The 26,956-nt window shown below is 37.6% G+C and overlaps 1 protein-coding gene across 4 annotated transcripts in view; it reads right to left on the bottom strand.

Annotated features, from left to right (window-relative positions):
- The window catches only part of LOC100643365, a 195,183-nt gene that overhangs the window by 83,468 nt on the left and 84,759 nt on the right, over positions 1-26,956 (bottom strand). For all 4 annotated transcript variants that reach the window (XM_048407661.1, XM_048407659.1, XM_048407660.1 and 1 more), the window contains one exon: positions 24,027-24,117. In XM_048407661.1, the coding sequence (XP_048263618.1) occupies positions 24,027-24,111 (85 nt within the window). In that variant the 5' untranslated portion in view covers positions 24,112-24,117. The remainder of the gene's footprint in view (positions 1-24,026; positions 24,118-26,956) is intronic.

Below are 26,956 nucleotides of genomic sequence, written 5' to 3'. Positions count from 1 at the left end.
CTAATCGACAAATGTCAAAAGTCCACAGTGTACGATTCCTTTTCTTCGAACGAAAAATTGATGAAATAAGTCGAATCGAACGAAACAAGTATAGTTTACGAAAATAGATTTCTTCTCCTATCGCTTTTTCTGTTCGTGTAGAATCACGTTTTAAGTTATTCGAAATAGCATTATTAGGAAATATAATATATAATATGTGATGTAATGTAACATATTATAATATATAATGTAATGTAATATGTAAATAGCGAAAGCGGATATACTAGGTGTTAATTAAATATGATATATAAACAAGAAATTCTTTTCTTTTCTTATTCTTTCGTCAAGCATACTTAGAATGATGGAATCAAGCTTATTTCGTACCCACGCGCTCTTCACGGCCATTAAATCAGTTTAATCCTACCGTTCAATTAGTTTCTTCATAAATCCTACTTCACAGTCGCCGTTCGATGTTATCGACACTTCAAGGCCCATTTCCATAAATTACCAGTCTGAATTATGGTGCCGAACGAAAAAGGTCGCCTCATCGAACTCCGATCTCGGAGATGTAACGCTAGCCTCTAACGCAACGATCGTTCCATTAATGTCCTGCTGTTAGAAACCAGTCTCGTCTACCCATATTCAAGGTATGCGAGTACAGTGTCTGAAAAGAGTACTCGCGCAGAAATATACACGATGTAAGTTTATGTCTGGACCTGCGCTATAAACATATCATATTTAATTTAATTAATCGAATTATCGATAAGCTTTATCATGCGTCTATTTTAGAAAGGAGATTTCGTATGCTAGACATTGTCTATACGACGCAGATACTATCGCCGTAGTATAATTAAGTTTAATTAATGTCTACGATAACTATAGTTAATTTGATCATTCAAAATTTCAATAGTTTAATAACCAGACATTTGTGAAAATGTTTGGCGAGGTATAGATTTATCGTGAGATTAAGAGGAGGTGAAATATAGAAATTGTACGCAGGGAAGTTCCAAGGCAAGCATCAGCTCTTTTCTGCTTGAACCCTGAAATCAACAGAAATAAAGGTGGGTATTCGTTTCTCTTCGCCATCTTTTTTCCCTCCATTCCTTGTCTTCCTTGATTTTCCTTTCTTTCCCTTCTCTTTCATTCCTTTCTCAATTCCTCTTTACCTTGTCTTACTTTTTCTCCCTTTCTCTCTTTCTTCTTCTCCTTCCGCACATTCTTCTCCCTTACATTTTGCTTCCGATAAAACGAGATAAATCGTAGATAGAGCGCAAGATTAAAAAATTTTGCACAGCTTCGCAACCTAGTCTTATGCATACGAATGAAGAAACAGACTCGCTGTTCTTCCCTGTTTTAATGAAATTGCAAAGCGTGGATTTCGAATCTGCGCAAAATTTCTCTCGCGCTCTGACTAATATCAAGGGATTAAGCGGGAAATTCGCTAAAACAGACACTCTTCGAGGTGTTAGTATTTCGGCAGAACGCAATCAGTTGTAATTACAAACGTAAATTCATATACATATTATCGTCTGCGACGATCGATAACGTTTCCAATGCGCATCATTGAGTCGATACACAATGCATCGTACAATGTCCATGATCGGGCTATTTTCACCGACGAGCACAGATGCAGCTGCAGTTCGAAATGCGAATTATTTGATAATAGACAAACAACAGAATCTACGATCTGCAGAATCAACCTGTCGTTTTAGCGACCCTCCCGGTCGTTTGCGTGGAAGTCTATTTCGATATGTTGTGATGACGTGTCAGCGCATATTTGAGACGATCTGACGAATGTTACTGGACGATGGGTCGGATGTCAAAAGCAACGAGTCCGTTCATCGTCGATTTTGCGTTTGTGCCTGACGGCGCTTACACAGCCGTATCGGATTATCTACCATCGTACGATATATTTTAGTCGCAAGACTCGGGACTTATATTTGACATATTTGTTTCGGGAAAAATAATTTATGCATTTAAATTATAGAGCCAAAAACGCGTGATCTATTTTTCTTTGGCGTTCGATGGTTAATTTGGAAAATTTCAATAGGAGAAATTTCTCGTGATTTTTAAGAACAGAACAGGATGATACTTTCTTAAGGTATCGAGTTAATTAATAATTAAATGAAACTTCCAGAGATGCGATTAAATCTTCGATAATTTATTCATTAAAGAATTCGAGATTTTCGTAGCGAAATTTGTGCAATTATCGTCAAGATATCTGGATGCTTAGCCACTTTAACGTAGCTATAATCCAATAAATTATAGTCTAATAAAACAATGTATATATTAATCGTCGTCTAAAAAGATTATAATTAATATCACGATAATTTCGATCGCGATAATAACGCGATTGACATATTTTCATAGATGAAAATATGATGAAGAAACTTCCTAATGGACGTGAGAACACTGAAGATTAAGTTACTCGGAAAATTGTTGTTTGATACTGTTAAACAGCTGGAAAATTACGCGCCTGAGTAACTAAAGTAAACGACGCTGTCACGAAACGCTTAATAACTGTAACTGGCTGTTTCGTCGTACTGCTTCTACCATTTAACGAGTTCCTTCGTTAATAGTACGATACATATATATGCATGTCACGTTTCGCACAGTGTTGCAATGTTGCTTTTCCACCTGTGAAGTTAAAAAAGGTATCAGATCGAAACGTATCTTCTCGTTAATCCTTTTTCTCTAGAAAATAGTATTTTGTCGTCAATTTGTTTTAATTAGCTCGTTCGTTACGCAATTCCACCGAGTCTTTCACGTCCGAACATCTTTTCGACTGTAGGGAAATTTTTTCTGATTATTTACGATGGAAAAACATTTTGGTATGCTTATGTATAAAAGACACAATGTACAGCAGGTCAACTTTATCGAAAAGAGACACGTCTGTCGTTTGGTTAATTAATAACTTCGTCGCTTATATGCAACATCGAGCACGAAAGAGTCATTATACGCTATCTGAATAAAAAATAGCTCGACCTGTTCGTCGTGAAAATTTTTTAGCGTGAAGGCCGATGAATATTCTACGTACCAAGAGCCAACAGTTTAAAGCCACCACGTAGTATTAAGTTGTCCGCAAAGTTTCTTTCGTTTTATAAGGAAACAATAGACGCACAATGTTTTTCGTTTTATATTAGTTTACTGAATTATGCACGAACATAATAATAGAAATATCACGAAATGGATCATACCTAATTCAATAAAATAATATAAAACAGAAATTGTTGTTCGTCTATTATCACCTTATGAAACGAAAGAAACTTTTCGGACAACCTAATACATAGAATTCAACGATTTAAATAAAAACCTGCTGTCGTAGAAAGCTCTGGCGAGTAATTTCATCGACACGAAGAACATTGATATTGCATAATTACGGTATTTATCTCGAATCAGTAAGAAAATTATTAATTAAAATTAGGCGATTCCAAACTTTTAATATACAGATATATTTTATTTTATGAGGCCAATATACGTAATCGTGAGCGCTTCTCGTTAATTTGCCTGGTCAGACCAGCGAAAAAGTGTAGAATGTAAGGGATGAAAAGGGCAAGAGAAGGATAAAGAGGTAAAGGGGGACTCGTTCAAACGCAAATTATCGCCGGCTCCATTTCCATTTTACGAACAATGCACAATGAACCGCGCCGGAAATAAGAATGAGCTTTCGCCCATTCATGCGTATGTACCACCCTTCCCCGTCTTCTCCATCTTTCCCTTGCTTCCTTGCTTCTTCTTCTTCTTCTTTTTTTTTTTTCTTCTCTCGTTCTCCCTCACGATCAGAAGCACTTACTGGTCTACGAGGAGAATCGGGTTTCCTTGATGACAGAGAATTGTCTTGCACTTTGCGCGCACTCTTCGCCTTCAGCATGCTCCTGAGATTCTCCAGAAGCCCATTTACGAATGCATTCGAAGAATAACTCCCCTCCTACGACTCTTTTCTCGGAGAGTATTGCGTTCGCATTGTACGATAATACCGGCCAGCAGTTTGTATTCTTGTACCTAATATCTGCGTCTTTTGTAGGGAAGTAATGTAGCGCAGGGATATCCTGTAGTTATTTCTATTCTTTATTATGCTCAAGTAAGGAAATTTATTAAGTTTGTTGTAAGAAAATAGACGTAACACTGGAACCTTAATTGTTACGATAACAAACAGAGCGATAAAATATATTTTTATGATTAAGGTAATCAATTAATTGCTAGTCGATTCGTTTGTCACGTGGTCGTGACTCGTGAATAATATCGACGTTATGCTTCCTGACGCGACACGGTCCGATTCTCTTTGTGATTAGCAAAATCATCTGTTTACTGATAAATATCGCGACTAATTACCAGCAGCTACGCTTAATTATTAACGATATCAATGATAGCGAATAGCGAAAACAGAGACTGTTCGGACAACTTGATACCTGATATTTTCGAATAGATGTAAGTCTGTTTAAGTTTTCTCAGATATACGGATGAAACTGTATCCTTTTAGCAAGCGCAAAGAGAAGAAAAGTTATGTTTTCAAAGGCGTATAGTAGAATGAACTCTTAATTTTTCTTAATAGAATTTGTTTCGTACATATATGTATCCTCAGGTACTAAATTAAGTATATAAATTTCTATTACGATTCCTCCTACGGTAAAACATTCTATTTAATATATCGAAAATAATGCTCGAATCTAAGTGATTTATAGTTTGGTCGTTACGGATATTTATTACGGTTCTGGACAGAGAAATCGTTCTTTAATTCCCACACATAGTATCTATTAAGGTTATTTTTTATTATCACAAATTCGTTGCACGAAAGGAAATAATTAATTTCCACGTCGCGTATCAAAAGATTCGGGATGACAGCGAAAAATTTTCGCCCGTCGACCAGCCATGAGCGATATCTTCCCAAGTCGTAAGTTCTCTTGGCAGTCGCCCGATCTGAAATTGCGCGGCTGTCTCTCCCATTCTTCGCAGAAAAGAAGATCCATCGAGGAAACACAGGCCAGACGATGGCTCCCACGATTTCTACGCACTGCTAGATCAAGTCGAGAATCGTTTCATCGAGATATAATCGCGGTTAATACGTATTCTGCCAAAAATTGCGTTTCCCGTGTGCGCTCGTTCGTGTATTATTCCATCGGTTCATCGTCGAACATTTTTGGCAATTTTCCGATCTTGCTTTCTTCGCAGAACCCTGTCCCTTGCTTTTCCTTCGCGAACGAACAGGGAGAAGGGGATAAAAAAGGAAAGATAACCGATAGAGAATTTCTTCTCGTCTTCATTCCTGCACTCACCGTTTTTGTCCTCTATCCATCTCCTTTCACTCTTTTGCAAACGTCCTTCGCTTCTTCCATTTCTCGTTTCCTTCTGATTCCGTTTCCTTCCCGAATTTCGTATAAAGAGTCACAAAACACGTAGAGAATATCTTTCTATGATCGCCCGAGGCTTACTTCTCAAGTCGAACAATTTTATATCACGCTGGAAGTGTACTAGCATCGATAAAGATTTCGTGTTTTTCATTCCAACGCGAAGGTATTACGTTAAGCGATAACAGTTTCTTCAAGCATATCTTAAAAGGATACAAGTATTAATACTTTTAAATAAAATTTACTTAATCAGCAGCATCTCATTCGTCTGATTTTTTTTATACATAAATGTATATCTTTCATTTTAAAAAAAACTCCAATACGTGTACTTCTTCTTTCTGTAGATAATATTCACAGCACTGTTCGAAATGCATGTACAGTCGAAATCCTACTCTCTTCTCTCTTCGGTTCGCGGATCTCAGAGCGAGAAACACAAAGTACGAATGATATACACAGAAAGATTCGTCAGCTAACTCATCGACATCGGTATATTTCGCAAAGTATTTCGAGCGTAGAATGAAATTGTTCGTAAGTTGCGATATGAGCCTCGGACGATATTTTTGCGCAGAAACCTCTTTCAGTGTTTCGATACCTAACCCCATAAAAATATCCTTTACATATTCTTCGACACCCTGCATGGATAAGATTCTCGTTTCTCCTACTCGATGAAATCCGGCGTACGCAATTTTTTCAGTTTCCCCACAACCCGTTGTATTCGTCTCGTTCTACCTCGCGCGTTTTCCCTTTCCACCGTCAAATTTCTCCCCTTTGTTCGTTTTCCTCCTCTAGCTTCTTGGCTTCGGCCAATATAGAGAACACGCGTCTCTTCCTTCCATAATGAAATTCGACTTCCTTTCAAGCTTACCCTCTCTGTTGTCTCCTCTTCTACTTCTTATTCTTCTTCTTCTTCTATACTCGTTCGACGATACGATGGAAGACCAGGCAAATAACCCGAGCTTCGACAAAGCTTACTCGCGGAGGAACACCGTCCCAGGAGATATCGTCTCGTCCTTAGATCAACGTCGTCGAAGGAATTGTTACTGACAATAAGAAGATCACGAGAACGAGTCCTCTTCTTCTGACGAGCCGAATTCGCGAAATTTGCACGAGCTCCATCTCGCGACTCTTTACTGCGGTAGCATTAGGAGCTTTGGTATGTTTGGTACGAGGCGATACTTGAAAAATTGCAAAGTTCAATAACAATGAGCGTGATCGATACCGTCTTCTCAAATTTCTTTTCTTCTTTTCAGAAATCGCGATAGTCAGGAAATAATTGAACCACAGTTAGTTATCTATTTTGTTCGTGTTAATTTATAGAAATATCAAATAAATATCAAATAAATATCTTTTCAGAAATCACGATAATCAGGAAATAGTTGAAACAGAGTTAGTTATCTGTCTGTTTCGTGTCAATTTATAGAAATATCGAATAAATATTGTTTAAACATTCTGGAGGCGATACTTGAAAAATTGCAAAGTTCAATAACAATGAACGTGATCGATACCGTCTTCTCAAAATTCTTTTCTTCTTTTCAGAAATCGCGATAATCAGGAAATAAATGAAACACAATTAGTTATCTGTCTGTTTCGTGTCAATTTATAGAAATATCGAATAAATATTGTTTATGTTTAAACATTCTTGAGGCGATTTTTCTTGAAAAATTAGAAAGTATAATAACAATGAGCGTGATCGATACCGTCTTCTCAAATTTCTTTTCTTCTTTTCAGAAATCACGATAAGCAGGAAATAGTTGAAACAGAGTTAGTTATCTGTCTGTTTCGTGTCAAATTATAGAAATATCAAATAAATATTGTTTATGTTTAAACATCCTTACTAGTATTTTACGACGTTAATATTCCACAGATCCAGCGTGAATTTACTTTCAAAGTGTAATTAGATATATTAAAATACTTCTAAACTATAATGTGGTAAACGTGCGACGCGACATAATACAACACAATACATCAGGAAAGAATAGAATTCGATAACTACCATTCAAGAACTAACTCAGCCTCACGCTACGCATTCTAACGAAGGAAACGTGCAATCACGTCTCCTTGGATGCTCGCGCAATCATCTTTTGTGCCGTAATTTCACTCGGAGCTCAATCATCCTCGATCAAATCTCAATCGCCGACAAAAGATCACCGATAATTCCCATTGCCACATTACGTATTACAACTTTAAAACGTATTAATATTCCTGAATATAAAATACGATTGAATTATAACGCAGAAGTAAATTTTGATATACTCTTGAAACGAAAAAATAGCGGATCGATAGATGAATCGATCAATTACTGCTATCAATCGGTCGTTACGTGCAAGCGCTTCCTCTTAATACCGTGAAGTGTACACACTTGAATCAACGAAGCGTTCCTTCGTTTCCGGCCGAGAAGTATCTTGCATCCTCTCGATTCCATCGATGGAGCAATTAAATTCACGCTGTAAATCGTTGCTTCCAACGATCGTCCCTTCTTCGATCCAGGTCCGACGATTTTGCGTAAATACGGCAATCCCGGCGAGGTCATTCGAGCGTGAAACGCGAATCGCGTTCCCTAATTGGCAGCTTTTTCCCCCGTGGTAATTGGAAGCAGCGGTGAAGCATCCTCGGAAGGATCTCGAATCGAAAAAGACGCGGCCAAGGGAACTTGTACGAAAACGGCGAGAGGCAACAAAACGGAAGGACTTTTTATTGCTGGAATTGGAAACGGCGGAGAGGATTCTGTCGATTTGACGGCGAGCCATTTTCCAGATTTCGGTCAGACTACGAAACGGTAAACTAGCAAAGGGAAACTTTGTAACGATGTTAATACCGAGGGTTTAACGCTGGATCAAACCAGTTGAGATAGTGGGTTTCAGAATTTTATGAAGACTGAAACAGAATTATACATAGGATGTTCTAGTTCCTTTTGATCGAACTTGCACAGTTCCTATACCCGGAAAAGTATTTTTTAAGGACCTTGAAGTTTCGTTAAGAGGTGTAATAAAGACACAAAACACGAAAAGAACTACGTCTTAGCCTGTAGGAAAGCCGGTTCATCGAAACTGTAATAAAATAGAATTTAAAGTGACCTTCGTAAAGTAATAAATTTTTCATTGCCATTAGTATTACGACTATAATACTATTATATTAGGTATATCGATTTTCAACACATTCTCCGCTTCTGTAGAGTGGTTGTTACTTTTGGCCTATCTTGGCATGTTAATATTTTCCACGTGAATATCGCGCGAAATCGAAGTTTCATGGAATTCAAAACAACAAACAGCGAAATTAGTTCTCGAACGAATTGTAGTACTTGCGTTACGCTATTCCACCAAATGACTTCTTTTATTTCATTTACAATAGTTACAAAGGTTCTCAAGGATTTCCTTTGATCTGGCCAGAACGATAGAGCTTAACTCCTTTGTTGTCCAGATTTTCAACAATTCGACAGCGCGTTCTATTGCGAGGCAATTGGAAACGTTTTTATCAGAAATCCCCGATAAGAGGAAAAGAGGTTTCGGGTACTAGAGGATCGAATCGCCGTAGTTTCTTCGCCCCGCAGCTGAGCTCGGTCGTGTAACTGGGATCATTCCCATTTAACGACCGGCCGTTTCAAGATTGCAAAATGTCGCGGACAGTTCTGCTCTTCTACCGTATTTATACGAGATTTCACACGCTATTAACTAGATCGACAAGACTGCGAAAGACTGTAACGAGAAGACTGAGCAGAGATTCGTCGACGTGATTCGATCGAACATTCGAAAAGCCCGCCCTTTCTCGATCGCTGACTGGATTCAATTAAATCCCTTTATTAGAACGACATGTATTTTGGAAGATAATGCGCGTACGTATGGAACGTCGTTTCTTTTTCAAATGAAATTTTAATTGCGCGTAGTTCTTTCAAAATATATTAAACGTCAAAGTAATTTCCGCGTGATTCAACGTACTCTTCAGGTGACTAACTGTACAATTTTATTATTTAAAATTTAGAAGAAAGATCGCGTCTATGATTAAAGAATTCTTGCAACGAAGTAATATTAGCGTTTCTTGATTTATCGCTTCTGTTAGAATAATTTATGCGTCAAAGGTAAAATAGAAGATAAATATGAAATTGATGTTTTCAGTGTCTTTCGTGGTCCTTATACCAATTTTAAATTTACGTGGGGAAGTCACAGGGATATTCTAATTATTCATAACGCTAATAACATTTCGACATTTATTTTTATAAATTTCTCTAATGTCGAATATGCGATACGTGAGTTATAAGGAATAGCTGCTTTTTTAGTTTCATTTGGTATTGTATCGTATAAAATTGAAATTTTGAAGAAGGTTTCATATACGCAAAGCTAATATATCTGTAAAACCTTGTCGCGTTATCTATAATTCTTATTTGATTAAACATAGTATTTTAATTCTCTTTATAATTCCTCGCGAACAATTGACTCTTTCTGACAGCAATATGCGAATTAATTTTTCAACTTTCTGCATCAAATTACAGCTGAACATTTTTCGTTACGGGAAATAGCTTTGTACGAACTTCAAACGCTCGATACAAAGGCGAACGTAAAACATAATTACATCAGGCGCTCTGCGATGAGAACACTCGCGCAAATGGTTCTAGTCCGGTCTGACAGAATCGATTCGAAAATTAATTATTCACAGAGTCGAACAAAGAGAAATGATTTATCATAAAGATAATATTGCCTTTCGTTTCGAATAGATTTTTATTCTCATCGCTGAAGAACATAAGCATAATCAGATCTATATAATCTTCTTTATTTACAATTATTACCGCATTATTAACATATCTATTCGAGCCAAAAAATATAAAGTGAAAATACCAACGCAGTATGTGTATCGTCAGAAAGAAATTGCAAGCGACAAGGAGATGGCAAAAACTGCTGAATCTCGAACGAGTTGGTTGTACGTGCGTTCGATGCTTTAGACCGACGATGGAACAACTCCAAAAGGATTTGAGTGCATGGCCCTTTGTTTTCGAGAAATTAATCGAGAAATTGAGATATTTCCGCTGGTAGAATTGTACAAATACGCATATTAATAATCGAAAATTGAACAAAATAAATTATAGATAATTAATATTAGAACAAACATAATGATAATATTAAAAGAATTCACGAAGAAGGATGTAGGAGGAACTTATTAATTTCTCGATAATAAAGGGCTATACGCTCCAATAATCTTAGGGTTTTTTTTATCATCAACCTAAAACATCGACCGCACACACAGCCAACTGATTCGAGATTTCGCAGTTCTTGCCACGTGTTTGCGAGTAAAAACGTAATTAAGTGCTTAAAAAATTGATGAAAATTGTATAAAATTCTAATTCAAAATTGTTGATATGCCAATAAATCATACTGCTTGGAAGAAATCACAAGACTACTTCGAAGTTACGAGATTACGAAGAATTTATAAAAACATTTAGAAAGTAGTCGAAATTTCTACGGATTCCAGTAGTATGGGATCTCGAAAGTCAGACAACCCTGCTGTTGCGCAAACTTGGAATCATCGCGAAAACTTTCATCGCTACGAGATCTTGGGGCTTCGATCGCTGAGAACGCAGAGCTTCGCTTTGATCGCTTTCGGCCACAGTGTACAGGGCTCTGAATCAAAAACGTGGAATGTGATCGAGCCATGCAAGAATGCACAGGTTCCTTAATACTAACATACGAGTCAAGAAAAGATAAAGATCAGAATCACGAAGGTCACCGAATATGATAGCTTACGATTTTCGATAGTCACCGAGTCATTGTCCAACGATCCGGAACAAGTTTCAATCTCTGTCCAAAGATCCGAATCTCGTTCCTTTCTTCGATGCGAAATCTGACGTCTATCGAGTCGTCGAGCAACGATGTTCGATGTCTGGAGTTAACCAACTGGATATTTTATTATTTGTAAACTTTTAAACAAAACTGTGTCGATTCTTAAGTTGTCTGGAAGAAAATCTGTGGCGGCGCAAAAACTTAAGCTGCGATATTACGTCCTTGTAACTTTTTACGTAGTACATCAAACGCGATTACACGTAGCTCTAGCGATCATTTTTCTTGGACGTAAACTGTCACATTCAAGAAAGTCAGGAAATGTAACAAGAAATTTGGGAACCGCGCCGTTACGATCACTTTGCCATTTGTCTTTGCCAAACAATTCAAGGTTTTTGCCATGGTCAACAACGGAAGGACGATCTTCATAAAGTTGTGCACGCTTGTTGACAACCGCGACAAATTCCAGTTACCATTTTTACCTTTTTGCGTGTCAGTTTTCTTGCAAAGTCTTTCCTTGTCTTTCTCAAAACTGCCCAACCATGCGAGTCCAGCACTTAATGCGGCGCGTAACGGGGATATACAAATCGTATTAAGCTTCAGAAACGTGACGAAGTCAAATAATTGAACGTTGTCTAAAACGATTATTCAAAGCGACATTTCGCTTAAATATACAATTACGATAAATACACAAATATACAATTGAAATAGAAAGAAAGGAAGCTTTTTTCGTCCATAAGCCTGTGCTAACCATAGCTTTAAAATTTTTAGAAAAGATCGACTTGTTCTAAAAATATATTTTAGGTATATAGTTTACCATTTCGAGAAGGTTGAACCGGTTTGCGGATTGTGACATTCTGCTTATATTAAGTGGAATAATTTTACTAGATAAAATAATAAAATACCAGCATCCTAAAAAATAATTCGTTCTTCCAATTAATTCTTGCGAGTATCTCAAAATCGATGCTCTGTGAAACGTGTCACTGCCCTGGAAATTGACGTTTGATGAAACGAGTCGTTTGGCAAAAAGAAACGATACCGGAAGGCGAGGGAAAATCGCGACTACGAGAATCACGATTACTATTTCCACGAAGCGAAACTTTTCTTCAATTCTCTCAGCAATTATCTAAAGTTCCGTTGGTCGATGCTTTTCATTCTTATTCGCAGATATTTCCTAGGTTAAACTTTTCTCTGTACAATGATCGCCGGCGACCTCATTTCGTTTATTGCTCGCATCGCAAATCGACGGGGCGGAGTTCGCGAAACTTTCATTTAAACCGTCGGCCTTTACCCCGAATACACCGCGATACCGAACGAACAATGTCCATTCTGTCTTCGAGGCGAACGATAATAAATTACGAGCTTCAGGCCGAAATCATCGTCCGTCCCGACCGAATGAATCGGTGAAATCAATTCCATTCTGTGGCCTCCGTTTCTCTACGATTCGATCGATCTATAAAGTTTATACAGTAAGACATATCGCCTCTTTTTGATCGTAAAGCGCAATAGGGACTTCGTTTTAATACCAAGTTCCACTCTACGATATTTAAGTAGGATCCTTTATAGTTCATTCATTAGGTGGCAGGTATTTCGCTCGCATAAGATTTTCCTCGTTTTATGTAATTTTAACGGACGTTACCGGCAAATATCATTTCACCGAGATACGCTTAATTATTTTTGAATTTTTTAGTTTCACGATCCACTAGCTGATTTTAAAACGTCAAGAATCAATAGTTTCCAAGAATCGCCGTTTCCATACCATGAAATATACTTCGTACAAAGAGAAATAAAGTCAGCGTAGACGAAATTCGTCTGTGGCAATCGTATGATTGAAAACAGGTCTCCTGATGAAAATCGAGGCTTCGAAATGAACATAATCCACAAAATGACTACAAAACCGATACACCGTAATGTATAATTGAAGACCATAGAGGAGACACGATAAATCACGTTATTTCGTTGTTTATACAAGAACAATTTCAAAATCCACTACTCTGTCAAGCAATAAACTATTACTAAATTATCAAGTATTATTTTTCTATCGAGCAGGTTGTTCCTCCTTTTAACTGCGTTATATCAAAATATACATCCTTTCAGCTACTGAGTAACGAGTGTGACGAAATATCATGAGAATCAGAAAATCAGAAACATCGTACGTGCCATATTTTTCCCGCGTAACCTTCGATCGAAACGGACAAATGAAACATCGGACGCGATCTCCGTGTTTTTCACGCGATTCTAATTGCACGATCAACGTGAAAGTAGTGGAACATGACAGAGGATACGCAGCGGGAGGGGAAACCGAGATATCGGTGCGTCGCTCGGTATTTGCATACAATGCACCGCGATGCGTTGGCCAGACAATGCTGGATCGGCCCTTCTTTCTTTTTTCTCTCGTTCGAACGAGAACAAGGCAGGTAGAGAGGACAGCGGCGTGTTCGTGGTGGCGTAACGTAAATCATATCTCTAAATAGATTCGGATCGGGTGGTGGAGTCGGGACTACCATAAACAGCAGAACGGATCCAATCTGACCTGGAATCGTATCCGAATCAGTCACGGGATCGCGTGTAGCGAGCTGGCCAATTTTGCAACATAATTACTCCAGTCTCTCGTCTGTATCGATTCTTTCCGAAGGCCATTTGATTTGTGATCAAATTCTCCTGTTCCCTGTTTCACCTTAATCCGCGCAGCTATGATCGCGATTCCTCTTTGACTTTTACTGGAATATAAAGTTGGATTCAAACTTGTCGTCTTAAACTTCAAACTGGAATTTATTGCTCGAATTATAGAGACACCGTAATGATAGCATGCAAACACTGTTCTTTATTCAGAGTGAAAACCATACTGTTGAGAATAAAGCTACTTTATTATTTGAACTCTTTGCGATCAGCGGTATTTTTCGACCTTTTTCCTACTATAGACCGCGTTGATTTCAGCAGTCACTGTCGCCAGAACAGTACAATCGTGTAATGTTTCGCTATTTCGATATTTTACCAACGAAATGGAATAGAATAAAATATTTATATAGTATATACTATATTATATTGAAATTATTATTATTATTTATTTACAATGATCACGGTATACGTATAATGTACAATACAAGGAAGTTCGTTCGTTCAAGACATGTGAGCTCCCCAATATTTAATCGATATCGCGGATATTGTGACAGCGACCATACTCAAATCCATTCCATCCCATTCCATTCACATCTATTCCATACTACCTGACAACGAACCTTTATACTTTGACCTTACCTTTGCACATGGCCCAATACGAAACTTTCCCCATCACGTAGAGCACTCAGGATCCTTTCCTCACCCCTTAACTCTTACATACTCAACATATAAAACTGCGAGCATTCGACCACGAGACTAGTCTTGTGTACAGTTTTGTCCGTGATTTGAACAGCTATTTTAATTTCGCTACTTCATCGTAATATTATACTTAATCATTTTCGTGAATAAAAGCCTACAAAATTATAAAAGCACAGTCAAGTTGAGTTATTGCTCAGCTACTCCTTTTTTATCATTAATTTTACGTGACAATATCGTTGAGGATCGATCGTCTTGTTGATTTTCTGCCGCGACGCGTGTACGCTTTAACGTTCCATACTGTATTATTATGTTATTATGTTCCTATGTACGAAAAGCGGCGTCGAACCACGCTCGATATAGGACCGCAAAGGTTTAAAACAGTCTTCGATTCGTTCGTATTAAAATTTTGCGACACAAACACCCTGGACAATTACTTCGGCAATTTTCCCCGGATTACGACTGAATATCGTGGAACGATTTAATCAACCAAGAATGTCCAATCTTCGATTTCCGTTGACGTTCGCGTAAATTCGATGTTTACGAGGACGGCGATAGAATGGCGGAATTTCCAGTCGGATTGGAAGGTAGACGAACGGTAGGAAAAGCGATAGAAATAGAAAGTAAAAGGGACAGTCGGCGGGCGGCGGGTAATTTTTATTCGAACAAAAAGCTTAATCGACGCGTGCAGGATGGCCCAATAAAATCGCAATCACGGCGCACCGTTCGTTCGCTGGGAACGCTTGGTAATCATTGCAATTGCGATTCGTTTGTTAAACGAATTTGGAAAGAGAATACGGGGGGACCAATTGTTCGCCGCTGCTCACGTTAAATACGCCAGCTAATTACCAATTAAGCGCTGTACACAAAGCTGCGTGGCGCGCGGCAGATGTTGCTGTTTCCAGGACCGATTCATTTACTCTGTATGCGCATAAATTACGGAAAAACGTAATTCGCGATGCCGCGACAGCGTGAGTCGTTTCGCCGATCGGCGATCCCGATCCTTTTGCCAGTCGATAAAAACCAGCCGAACCTCGAATCTAATTGCGTATCCAAGGGATTTCGCTCGATCGCAAATGCTTACTCGATAATGCTCTTTTCATACTTATCTCGAGAATCGTTCGAATTTTCTGTGCCGCGTGCTCGGTGGTTCGTTATGCAAATCGCCGCGCTCGTGCAACGTTCGCGTAGAATTTCAATAAATCCGATAGCGAGAAACATCGAAATTTAAATGTTTTTGTAAATCAAATTTGAGATCCGTCGCAGCCGACCGTTAAATCCTATGGTTTTACGATAATGACTGTGAATCGGGTTCTATATTATATTTAATTAATCTTTTGCGATTAATACTTTGCACGCGTTAACAATACTAAAGATACGCGAGACGATTAAGTAAAATTTATAAGCATTTAAACGTGTATAATAATTTAAAATCTAAGACTACTCGAGTGAGTTCGTACCGATGCCAGTTACCAATATTGAGAGATCTTTTTTCAATTCTTTTAGTATCAGAGGTAAAATCAGGAATCAAATTAAGAAACAATCGAGGCTGTAATGTCTGGTATTTAATATGAAAAGTTGATGCAATTAAAGAATCAAATATTTAATTCGCCTTTAATTTCAGAAGTGCTTCAGAATCAAATGCTCAAGGCTGCGAGAACAATGAAATATTTAGTACATCCCACGGGTCTGGAAAATTTTAAGACCTCGGGATATCTCAGAGGCTACGAATGTCTTTGGAATCCAACTATCTTGGACGTCTAGTGGATTCTAGATGATCTCAAGAATTTGGCCAATGTCAGGAGGCCTGGAAGATTCCGAGGATCTTTGCGATCCTGATGACCCCAGATATCTCTGGGAACAGTACGATCTTGAGGTTTGAGGGTTTCTTGGGTTTCCACGCGGTTATCGGATTTTGAGCAGTCTAGATAGAACTGAAGTTATCTACATCGGATTACACGAGCCTGCAAGCATTTATATCGTACACCACGTGTTGGAAATCTCCTACGTCGAACTACACAAATCTCACAACTATAGCAACAACTGCGTTACCTCGTGTGATATTGAAAATAGCTGAAACATTTATTTAAACTCGGGATTATTATGTAACGTTAAAATAAACGTAAATATAAATAATTTATTAATAATTTAATACAAACAAATATAAGTAAAATAAATAGAAAAAGAACTAGTATTCGTTGTTATGTGTAGGTTAGACACGTGGTGGACGGTGAGACGTGTTGTTGATTAAAGTAATAAGCAAACGAGTTAATTCAATTAACTCTATTTACAGATATTATGAAATGCAGAGTACAAAGTTAATCGCAAGCATTGCTCGCTTGATGATACTCGTTATAAGATTGCGCGATACTGCGATACTGATACTAATTGTTATGCTGATTCGTTATACTTATTAGCTCGACTGACTGACTGACTGACTGACTGACTGATATTGGTTCGCGCGACTGACTGTGTCTGGAGGACACGATCGTCTATTTATACTAGTCGAGGGGAGTATCGAAAGGTTTGAACTTGTCGCAGATTGCAGGTTGCACGTAGCAGCGAAATTGCTTCGTCCAGAGTTTGTTTATAACATTATGTGCGTCGTACAGTGTTAATCCTCTGTGGTAAAACAACTACGTGAGGCATCTTCGTATCGAAACGTTCTAAGACGCATGTGCCGCTAAAGACATATTAGTATAGGTTAGACGTATTATAAATTCAGTATGTTTGCATAATTTTGTTTGAACCCTGTTTATTTTCGTATGATGATAAATAGACAAGTCAACCGAGGTATATACTTATTAAAATATATAAGTTTGCTCTGCTACTTTTACTTGATCAACCTACAGCGTCCAAATATTTATATTTCCTTCGCCTTCGTAATAATTTCGTCGAGCAAAGTCGATCATGTTCCCAATCTATTCGACGTTAAAACTCTAATATAATTTTTATTAAGGACGTATAGTCGTATAATAAATTAAAATAATATCTTCTATATATACGTAAAATTATATTTTTACGATGCCAAGAAATATCTTGAAAATACGAACAGGCTGTACTCGTAACGCATTTTCCCGCGAGCTGCCATGAATTACCATTCATAGCTTTCTCCTCGCGCCAGCGAAACGCGATTTAAGGTCGAGAAGAATTTCTCGTTGGACTTAAAAGAGAACGTAGTCAGAGATGCGTTAGCAGTGGCGCCAAGTCTCGATGAAACACGTTTACGGAACGTTTATGGGATTTCACCAGCATGCAGAGTGACAAATACTTACGAGTTGAAACGACAGCCTAAATCTTTTTCGGGAATTGAATTTCGCAAAAGTGCGTGACCCATCCACTACGGCTGCAACCGGGACAATTTCAAGGAAAACAAGTTTCAAAATATTTTTACGAGTTTCTTCGACTGTGAAACTCTCAGAGATTCTTTCGTTACGATTTGATGCACAGCTAACGTTACTGAACTTTCTTTTTTTCATCGTATAAATGCACGAGTAGAAAATTTATTGGAACGAATAAATAATCTACTAAAAATAAAAAAAGATATAATGTTGTTGGTTCGATGATATTACTAATATTTATCGTTTATTATTTGTACGTAGGCGTAGGATCTAAATATGGCGATACGTGGAACTAAATAAAATTTGGTTCGTTAGTTCGAATTATGACTTTAATGGCGCCTATTAAAATATTTTACGGATCGTACGGGTCATCGTTTTATTATTTCTGTCAGCGGGTAATAAAATTTCACGAAGCTTATGGCAAATTACCTTAATGGCCGTAATTTCGATTATCCACGACAGAAACCATACTGCACAAAACCTTCTTTAACGTGAACGAAACCGTACGTGTCCCCCGATAGATCGCATAAAATATGCAAAAGGAAAACCGATGAAGGGACACTCGCAATTATGCTTCAATTAGTTTCAGTAGCTACACGCGTATGCATTTCATAAATGCAGAATTCCTCGATGCTCCACTTTCACGTCGTATGCGGGAAATTTGCAAATTTCTTTAATTAGAATTCCAAGCATCAAAATGACGGCGTATAAGAGCCACAAACACGAATATTACAAATTCATGCGCGTAATCAGAGACGCGTCTCTGATTACCGCAAAAAGTGACGCATATGTTGCGTCGTCTTAATTATTTCGAATTTCACTACTGGACTCTCGTAATCAGCGATAACTCCTGATGTCATTTTTTACTTTATATTTTTGTACGTTTTGATAGACGAACTTAGAAAAATAAACAAAATAAAATAATTAATTAAAATAAAGATAGCTATTTTAGCTGTTAAGCTATAGTCTACTTTTAATCGATATCGATTCAATTTCAAACATAGCAAACAAGACTTTGACCAAATTATATAAATATAAATCCATATATCGAAAATTATTTTAGAAGATCAAAGATAACCAGATCTCCTATGGAATATCAATGTTTTTTACGTAACGATTCCGCAAAGCGGTTGATAATGTTATTGGTCGTTTAACAAACAAAGTAACGCGGCATTAAACAGTAAAAGTAATACGATTATTGCATGTCTGGCCAGGCCACAAAAGATATCGAACGCACCAGCTTTTCATTTCAGAGATTTTCATTTCAATAGAAGGATTATGTGGTCGCATCGCTATGTAAATAAATAGCTCGATCCTCCGAAGGATCGTTCTTGTTGGTTCGTCCAACAAAATTGTATTTCGATTGGAAACATTTTGAACTCTCGTCTATGAAATATCAATTAAGTCGACCATTTTCATGAAACGAATCAACGATGGCTAACTGTATCTGTAACTTTTATATTTCAATCCCAATCTTATTATTCTGAATTTATTATTATACCTAAAATATAAATATATATCTTTTATTATTTCTTAAAATATTTAACACAAGGCGAGAAAACATGCATACAAACTTGTGATTATTTCTGATGTTAGAAAAATGTAATTAGATGGGAAACGATGAAAAGGACGTACTAGGGTTAAAAAGAAACAACTTTGAATCTACTTTGTTACTTCTTCCTCTGATTACCTATAATATGGCTTTGGAACAAATTCTAGAAGATTATTTAGAGAGAAAATACTTCTTTCCGGATCGAAATGAGTTTGTTCTGGTTGACTGGAAAAAAAGTTGATATCGGAAAAGGAATTTCCTTGAGAAGTTTGCACTTTGATCGATACCTTCTTTGAAGAAGAAAATATGTTGCTGTATTCTGTCTGGTTCTTTGAACCTGATGATATTTTAAGATGTTAAGATTTCTTTTCTTTAGCCGATACTTTGATAATTATTTTAGAAATAATAATATACAATAATAATATGTAAATAATAATAAATAACATTTAGATTGTAATTTATACACCAATAAATAACGTTAAACTTTTGACAATTTTGCTGATAAGAGGAAAATGTTTACTTATTTGAAAATAAAGTTAATTTAGCTTAGACCGATTACTTGGTCGATTAAAACCCAGGTAAGTTTCGATAATTACGATTAATATTTCATTGCCAATGATTCGACACTGTTCCAGAGTTTCTCATTCTTTCGCTTGTTCTTAGTATTAAACTTCAAAATCTGAAACGTAAAGACTTGGGACTATAACAACGATCGACACCAAAAAGAAATATTTCTAACTTCGTATCAAATTACGTGATAATATGATATAATAATTTTCCTAATTGTCCTTTGGTGACGAACAAGCATAATAATAAAAACCCAATGTCAGTAAAAGAGAAATTTTTAAATAAGAAAACAGATGAAATCTCTACACATTCGGACACAAAATAATTTGTATCGTCCCTAAATAGTACGAAGATATACAAGACACGCTGCTGCATAGTCCAAATTTATCAAATAAGCAAGGGATATGTAAGCAATAATTATTCCACAATCGTCATTTCCAAAAGCCAAATTCAAATTATTCTCTTCTTTCGCATCTCGAAAAATTTTCGTCGAAACGGTAGATCTCCACGTTTTGAACAAATGTTGACCCTTTTCTAATTTAACGTTCTACCCGGCACGGATCGAAGAGGATAATCTATCGCGGTGCCTAGCGCCGACCGGCTGTCATCCCGGCTCGATATTTTAAAAGTTGAAAAACAGTGTCAAAAATAGACGATAGGAGAGCAGAGGGAGTAAAAAGGGAGGGAAAAATAGAGACTCGCTTTGAGGGCGACGGGCTGGTTTTTCCGCTTACGTGGGCGCGCTTAATTTGCCCTTTTTACTATCCGACCGTCTTGTCCGCGGTAAAAGCCGCCATGGGAATCGGGAGTGAACTTTTCAATCTCGTGGCGGATTCTTGGCTTCCAATCTGCTCCCAATATCACCGGGTATTCGTCGAGCTTTTGAGTTCCGCCGAGTGAATTCCAAAGCTCCCTCTTCACCCCTTGATTTCGATGCGTCGAGTTTATCGAGCGGATAGAGAATCTCGTTCGTGCCACGTCCCATATGCGCCTCTCCTCCCTCTCTCCCTCTTTCTCCACATACGCATTCATGTATTAGTACATACTCGTTCATAAGTATGTGAAAGCTTTGACTGATTCGATATCAACGATACATCAAAGTTGCTGATATATATAAATTAAATGGCAAGCAAACGATCTAAAGCGATATTTCTCGTAGGACGTTAACGTTAACCTATGTATGTGTCATATGAAACGTGAATTATTCATTGAAACGGTAGCTGATTATTTAAATGGTTTCTTAATTCTCGCAAATACCGATTTTTCCCCTCCACAAACTAAGTTTTGGAGATAAATTTCAACCTGCCATAACATTCTACGATAGCGCTGCTAAAAGATAAATGAGTCGTCGTCGGTCTTCCTTTTCCCAATTTTCTAACTAAATGACACTCTTTCGGAGAGAAACGAGTGTACGCATATACTTTTGAACCGTAGTGTACATGCGAATGTAACGTACGTTGTATCGAGGTCTTATCGCGGACTATCGACACACGAAAATTTCATAGCGAAACTTTGTTCGTCGGCCATTCGATCATACGACGGTTGTAAATTCATTTATATACCTTGGTCGAGCAGTCGAGAAAGGATAACTCTGTGGCGGTGCAGTGTGATTGGCAAGCATGAACGTACGTGCTATAGAGCCGCGGTGATTTTCACGAGCTTTTTTCAGAACGTTCGGTTCCAACGGATTTATAGTTATGGCGTACACGATGTGGATATGGTATCTTCCCTTTTTGACCTTTTTTTCGGCTGGTTTTAATAGCGCGAGGGAATATGTTTCAGAAAAAGAACTATGATATCGGAGCTATTCCTACAGATTTTTTCGTTCCTATGATGAGCGTTAATGGTATTTTGTATGCTTTTAGTTGTTACATCGGAGAGAATATTTTACCTTTAATTGGTATCGTTGGATCGTAGGTAACTGGAATAATTTGGCTTTAGCTGCTCAACATGGCAGTATTTTTAATTTCAATTTATATTTGTATTTAATATTTTACACGACACAAATTATCGATCTCTTCTATCCCGTATAATACAGACCAGAAATTAAGATTAATCATCGACCGAAATTATTATGGTTAGCCATGATCCCATTCTTTCTTGTCGAATAATATTAGCAAGGTACGACTTTAAAATATTTTAGAAAATATATAGGAATTTTCGAAATATTCGTGTTGTAAAATGCACAGATAACTAGATACCTCAAACAAATCCCTTTCGTCTCTCGGCTAATACTTTTGCAAAATTTCTATCTTTTCTAAGATACTTGCATCCCGCGGTTCGTTAAAAAACACTTTCCCTTTAATTAAAAAACAATTCCCTTTTATCTCATGGCTAATACTTTTGCAAAATTTCAATCTTTTCTAAGATACTTGCATGTGGCGGTTCGTTAAAAAACACATCAGTCACATATGAACGATGAATAATTGACAGGACGAGATATAACTTTCGAGAGTCTTGCGGTACCAAATAACAATTTTAATTAGGAAACTTTATTAATATCCAGATGAACGTGGTAGGGACAAACTGATTCGCGAGAAGCGATTGCACGAGGAACGAAAGATTGAGAACGACGCTGACTAACGAGATTAAGAATTGAATTCGCCGATCCCGATCTAACCTAATTTTGCGCAACGACTCAACCGTAAGAAGCTTCCCTCGACGAGAGCACACGAAAGACGACACACAGGGAATGTTGTAATTCTTATTGGCGGAAAGACACGTGGTTCTAATTAACTTCGTGTCGTCGCTAGGGATTTAATCCCGTGGAGAATCGTTTCACCGACCGAGCAGTAGAAAACGGCAAGACTCTGCATCTTTCGTAATGTCGTGGAACCGCCCATGAACAGAATTGAAGCGCTTCCAAACGAATTATTCCTCGGAAATACGAATTCTTCCTTCTGTTATACATGCAGTGACTATAAAAAAATGTTGAGGATGACTACAGTTACAGTTACAGTAAATAGTAACTAGAAGATAGTCCTAGATACAATCGATAGATTTAACCGATAGGTTTAAGATATTCTTTTGTTTTTATCCTTAGTCCAAGTAAGAAAGTGCAATAAAGATTTTTCGCTTCAGTCAGGTGTGATAGATTTATCCAAAGAATATGCGATCCTATCTCTGTATACAGAAATAACAACAAAAAATATTTCTACACTGTCGTACTTATTACGACATTTATATATTAATTAACCGTTTGAGTTCCAAGCAACGCGATCGCGCTGTTTAGATTCTGTGTGGAAAAGTCTCAGTACATTCGAACGCTACGAACGACTGACGGTATTTTATATTTCATTGTTACCTTCTGAATAATTCTTATTGAACAAAACTTGAAATATTTAGAATCTAATAGTACGCATATATAATAATACAGGTGTATTTCATAAAGTAACAAATATAACGAGCGCCGTCGTGCCGCTTGTTTCTCTTCGATTTTTCGACCCTGTCTTTTCAATGACTCCTGGGACTCAAACGATTAATTAGGTACAAGTATATCGCATATCGATGCCAAACGATGTGTTACTTAGCAGTACTTTCGTACAACTAGAAAAATTGAATACTATGGAAATAAAATATAGAAATCGATAGAAAAGAAGCAGATTTATTAAAAGAAAGAATGGGTCCAATACTTTACGTAGATACTGTACATGAATTTTGTCTCCGAGTTTGCTTTAAACCCTACTGCTTCGTAATCTACACTGTGTAATTTTTTTATTTTTATCGTTCAGGTAACCGTTCAAAAAATTTCTTATGACACGATCACTAGCAGGCTGATTTTAACACGTCCATTGGTCATTGGATATTTATTACGTTCAATGTTATATGATAATGAATAACATTTATATAAATTTATTTATAGTATAAAAACTTAAACATATGCTTCACATGTACCATTATCATGAAAGTCTTCTAAAAGTTTTGTCACTTTCAATTTGCATTTAGTATGTACATATCGTAGAGTGTTAAACGTCTCGATAATCTTGCTCATGAATTATTTATTGTTTTATTTCATTTTCTCTACCTTTTGTATCGTGTTACTTCCATATGATTTTATTACCTATCGCCCTGACAGCTTTTTGGACAGACAATTTGAGGACGTAAATGTGAACGTAGGCGATTTCGAACGTGTTAATTAAACGAAGTAACAAATGATATCACTCACTGATGTTCTTTTCCCTGTACTGTTGCAATGCGTCGCTGGTGAGGCAGGCGAGGACCAACCACACGACGAAGCCACACCTTCTCATTTCGACCTGCAAGGTAACGCATGAATTAATTATAATACGTTTGAGAACATTCAGAAACCGCAGCAGTTCTCCAACCCGTGCGACTGTCTCACTGTTCGCACGATAAAATACGTGTACGCTCAGCCAACTTTCTGAATGGCAAATACTTATTAAAATTTTATCAGTTTGAATTACTAAAAGTAACGCGATAGGTTGTAAGCTGAAAATATGACTAATAAATAATTTGAACCGAGTAATTTATTTCCTACCGAAAAGTATACTATTCATAAAATTTTACAATCGTTTTATAGTAATTTATATGGCTGATCTGCTTCTACTTCCAACGCGCGAAGAACAAATTTTATTACTGTAAATTCATTCAGCGTGGAACGAGTGCAAAAAATCTGATTTAAAATTCAGCTTTCTCTTATCCCACACACGCCGCTCCTACATTCGACGCTTTTCGCGAGATTCATACCACTGAAACGTCGGTTTCTACGTAATTTACGGATTAAATTTAACTACATATTACCCCACTCAACCTTCGACCAGAAACTTTTAAAATCACAGAATTGGAAGGTGGTGAGAGTAACACAGCTTCGATTTTAGTCCTTGGAAAAGTAAACGCAATCCGATTCGTCTTTGACAGAATCGAAACAACGCTCGTAAAGAAATAAATAATTGGTAAATACAAAAATTACGACGTATAACAGTTTGTCGATGGAGTATCGAACGAGTCGATATTTCCTAGTTAACGTAATAGATTAAAATCTTGCCAAACAAGATAAAGCCACGTGACATCAAACGGTGCAGCCAGGTTTCCCGATCACCCACGATCAATCTCTCGCAATCTGCCATAGTCTATTTCGTCATAACGTCGGTCGTGAACCTCTTTCGACAATGGAACAATAGCGAGGCACACGCGCGGCTGCCACTATCTACACCTCGACAATGTCGTGAAACTGGTAAACTCTCGACTGCGCGAACAAAAGGGTCCTACAATTTGACTTTGGACGATCAGATCGCCACGAACAGATGTTAGTATTAACAGGCTGTATACGAAATGGACGGAGATCATCGACGGCGCTGCCGTGCGGTAATCGATCGCCGTAATGCTTTCATGTCACTGACAACTGTCGTGCGGTTCGAAGGGGTCCCAGTGGCAGTCTGGCCTGTCACGAATCAAAAGCGAGCCGGTACGATGAGATCCTGTCTGCCAATTGTCGGCGTCGATTGCCCGCTCATTAACGCATAGTCTGCACCCTGTCAGACCTATCTGCGTCTCCTAGTCGATATCTCGTTAATAGTCAACATTGTACGTGAGTACGAGTCGTAAAACGTCGGACTGCCATCTCTGCGACCAAGTTCGATCGTTTAAACTAATTAACGAGATTCTCAGCGGACAATTACGTTGCTGGATTCATAAACCACGAGAACCTAGACTCTAGAGTCTAGACCCTTGTCAAACGGAATGGCAGAAGCGTTTACATGCGTCGGATTACAATGCTCTATTTGTCGGAGATTCGAAAGTTTATATCGTTCGAAGAACTTTTGGACAGCTTGAAGTTTCCAGGGTTTAGGCTTCCCGCGATGCTTTATTCTAATTTACTATTGAGAGGTTTTAGAAAGCGAAGAGTTCTTTTTGATCTTCTGTTCTGTTTGATTTACATTAATGTTCAAAAGCGTGCATGTGGCACCATCTATTTTCCACAGGTATTTTAAGAGTGAAATTGAGCCGTGATCGTAATTGTACTTATCCATTAAGGACTAAATTATGACATACAACTAAGGTAGATATAATAAATAAAGTCATCGATACACAGGAAGATGGTTTTTCATTTTTATAGCCATACAACTTAATACCATTTGCCATTAAAACGGTCTTCCTTTATCGTTAAACAAAATTAGCTAAGCTAGAAATAATAAAGAAATGTCAGAAAATCACTGTGTAGTTAACCAAAATCACCTGCAACGTTAACCCAATCCACATCGTACGCTACCCAAGCAAATCTGCATAAAGGTCGAACTCCACCGATTACGCAACACCGATAACAATTCAGCACGCTGTTCCGGCCAACATCGTTCGCTGAACGGCAACATTTCGTGAAATCGCGGAGGCGGACCAACGCTAGCCAGAATCTCGTTAATTTCGCGGATAAAGAGCCGTCGTCGCTCGGATGGAAGTTTCTACTTTGCTCCGCCGATCATATTCATGGGAAAAGGTCTTGAACGTATACGTAGAACTCGGCCTGGCGCCGAACAAAACATTTTCTACCATCCTGATCGCGTTTCGAAATCCTCAAAGAAATATATCTGTGTATAGGTATATAGATATTTCATAGGATCACGTATCCTTCTCCCTATAACTATAGATATTCCGTAATATCTCGCTTATCCTCTCATCGACGGTGTTGTAACTTGTGCGTTGTTTTATTATCTCAAGCTTCATAAATCGCTAGGATTATTAGTGACTACTTTTTGTGTTACAACGACGTTGTACCAAAACATGTTCTCGTATATAGAGCTTCTAATATTCTAAGTTTCGTATATTCTCATTTTTGCTAGAAATTCTAGTGCTCTGAGACTGTTAATGAAGTGGTGTTTTCCATACACATATACATATACACAAGAGATTAATTCCAGGTATTCTAAAGTACACGAAGCTCTGTTATCGGTAGACGGTAGACTTGTACGTGTTTATGAAAAATGTGTAGATGAAAAACTACGTAAGAAAGCAGGTAATATACAGAAATATATGAAGCGTGCAAAGTACAGTGTTTCTTGTAATACTATTTAATACGTAAAACAATTTTTTACCTGCATATGAGTTCCATTTTTTTAATCATCCCCATAAGAATATGAATTT

Source organism: Bombus terrestris, chromosome 7 (assembly GCF_910591885.1).
Source record: "Bombus terrestris chromosome 7, iyBomTerr1.2, whole genome shotgun sequence".
In the NCBI taxonomy this organism is placed as follows: domain Eukaryota; kingdom Metazoa; phylum Arthropoda; class Insecta; order Hymenoptera; family Apidae; genus Bombus; species Bombus terrestris.
Note: the sequence above shows the minus strand (reverse complement) of the source record. Positions and strands in the feature narration are given on the sequence as shown.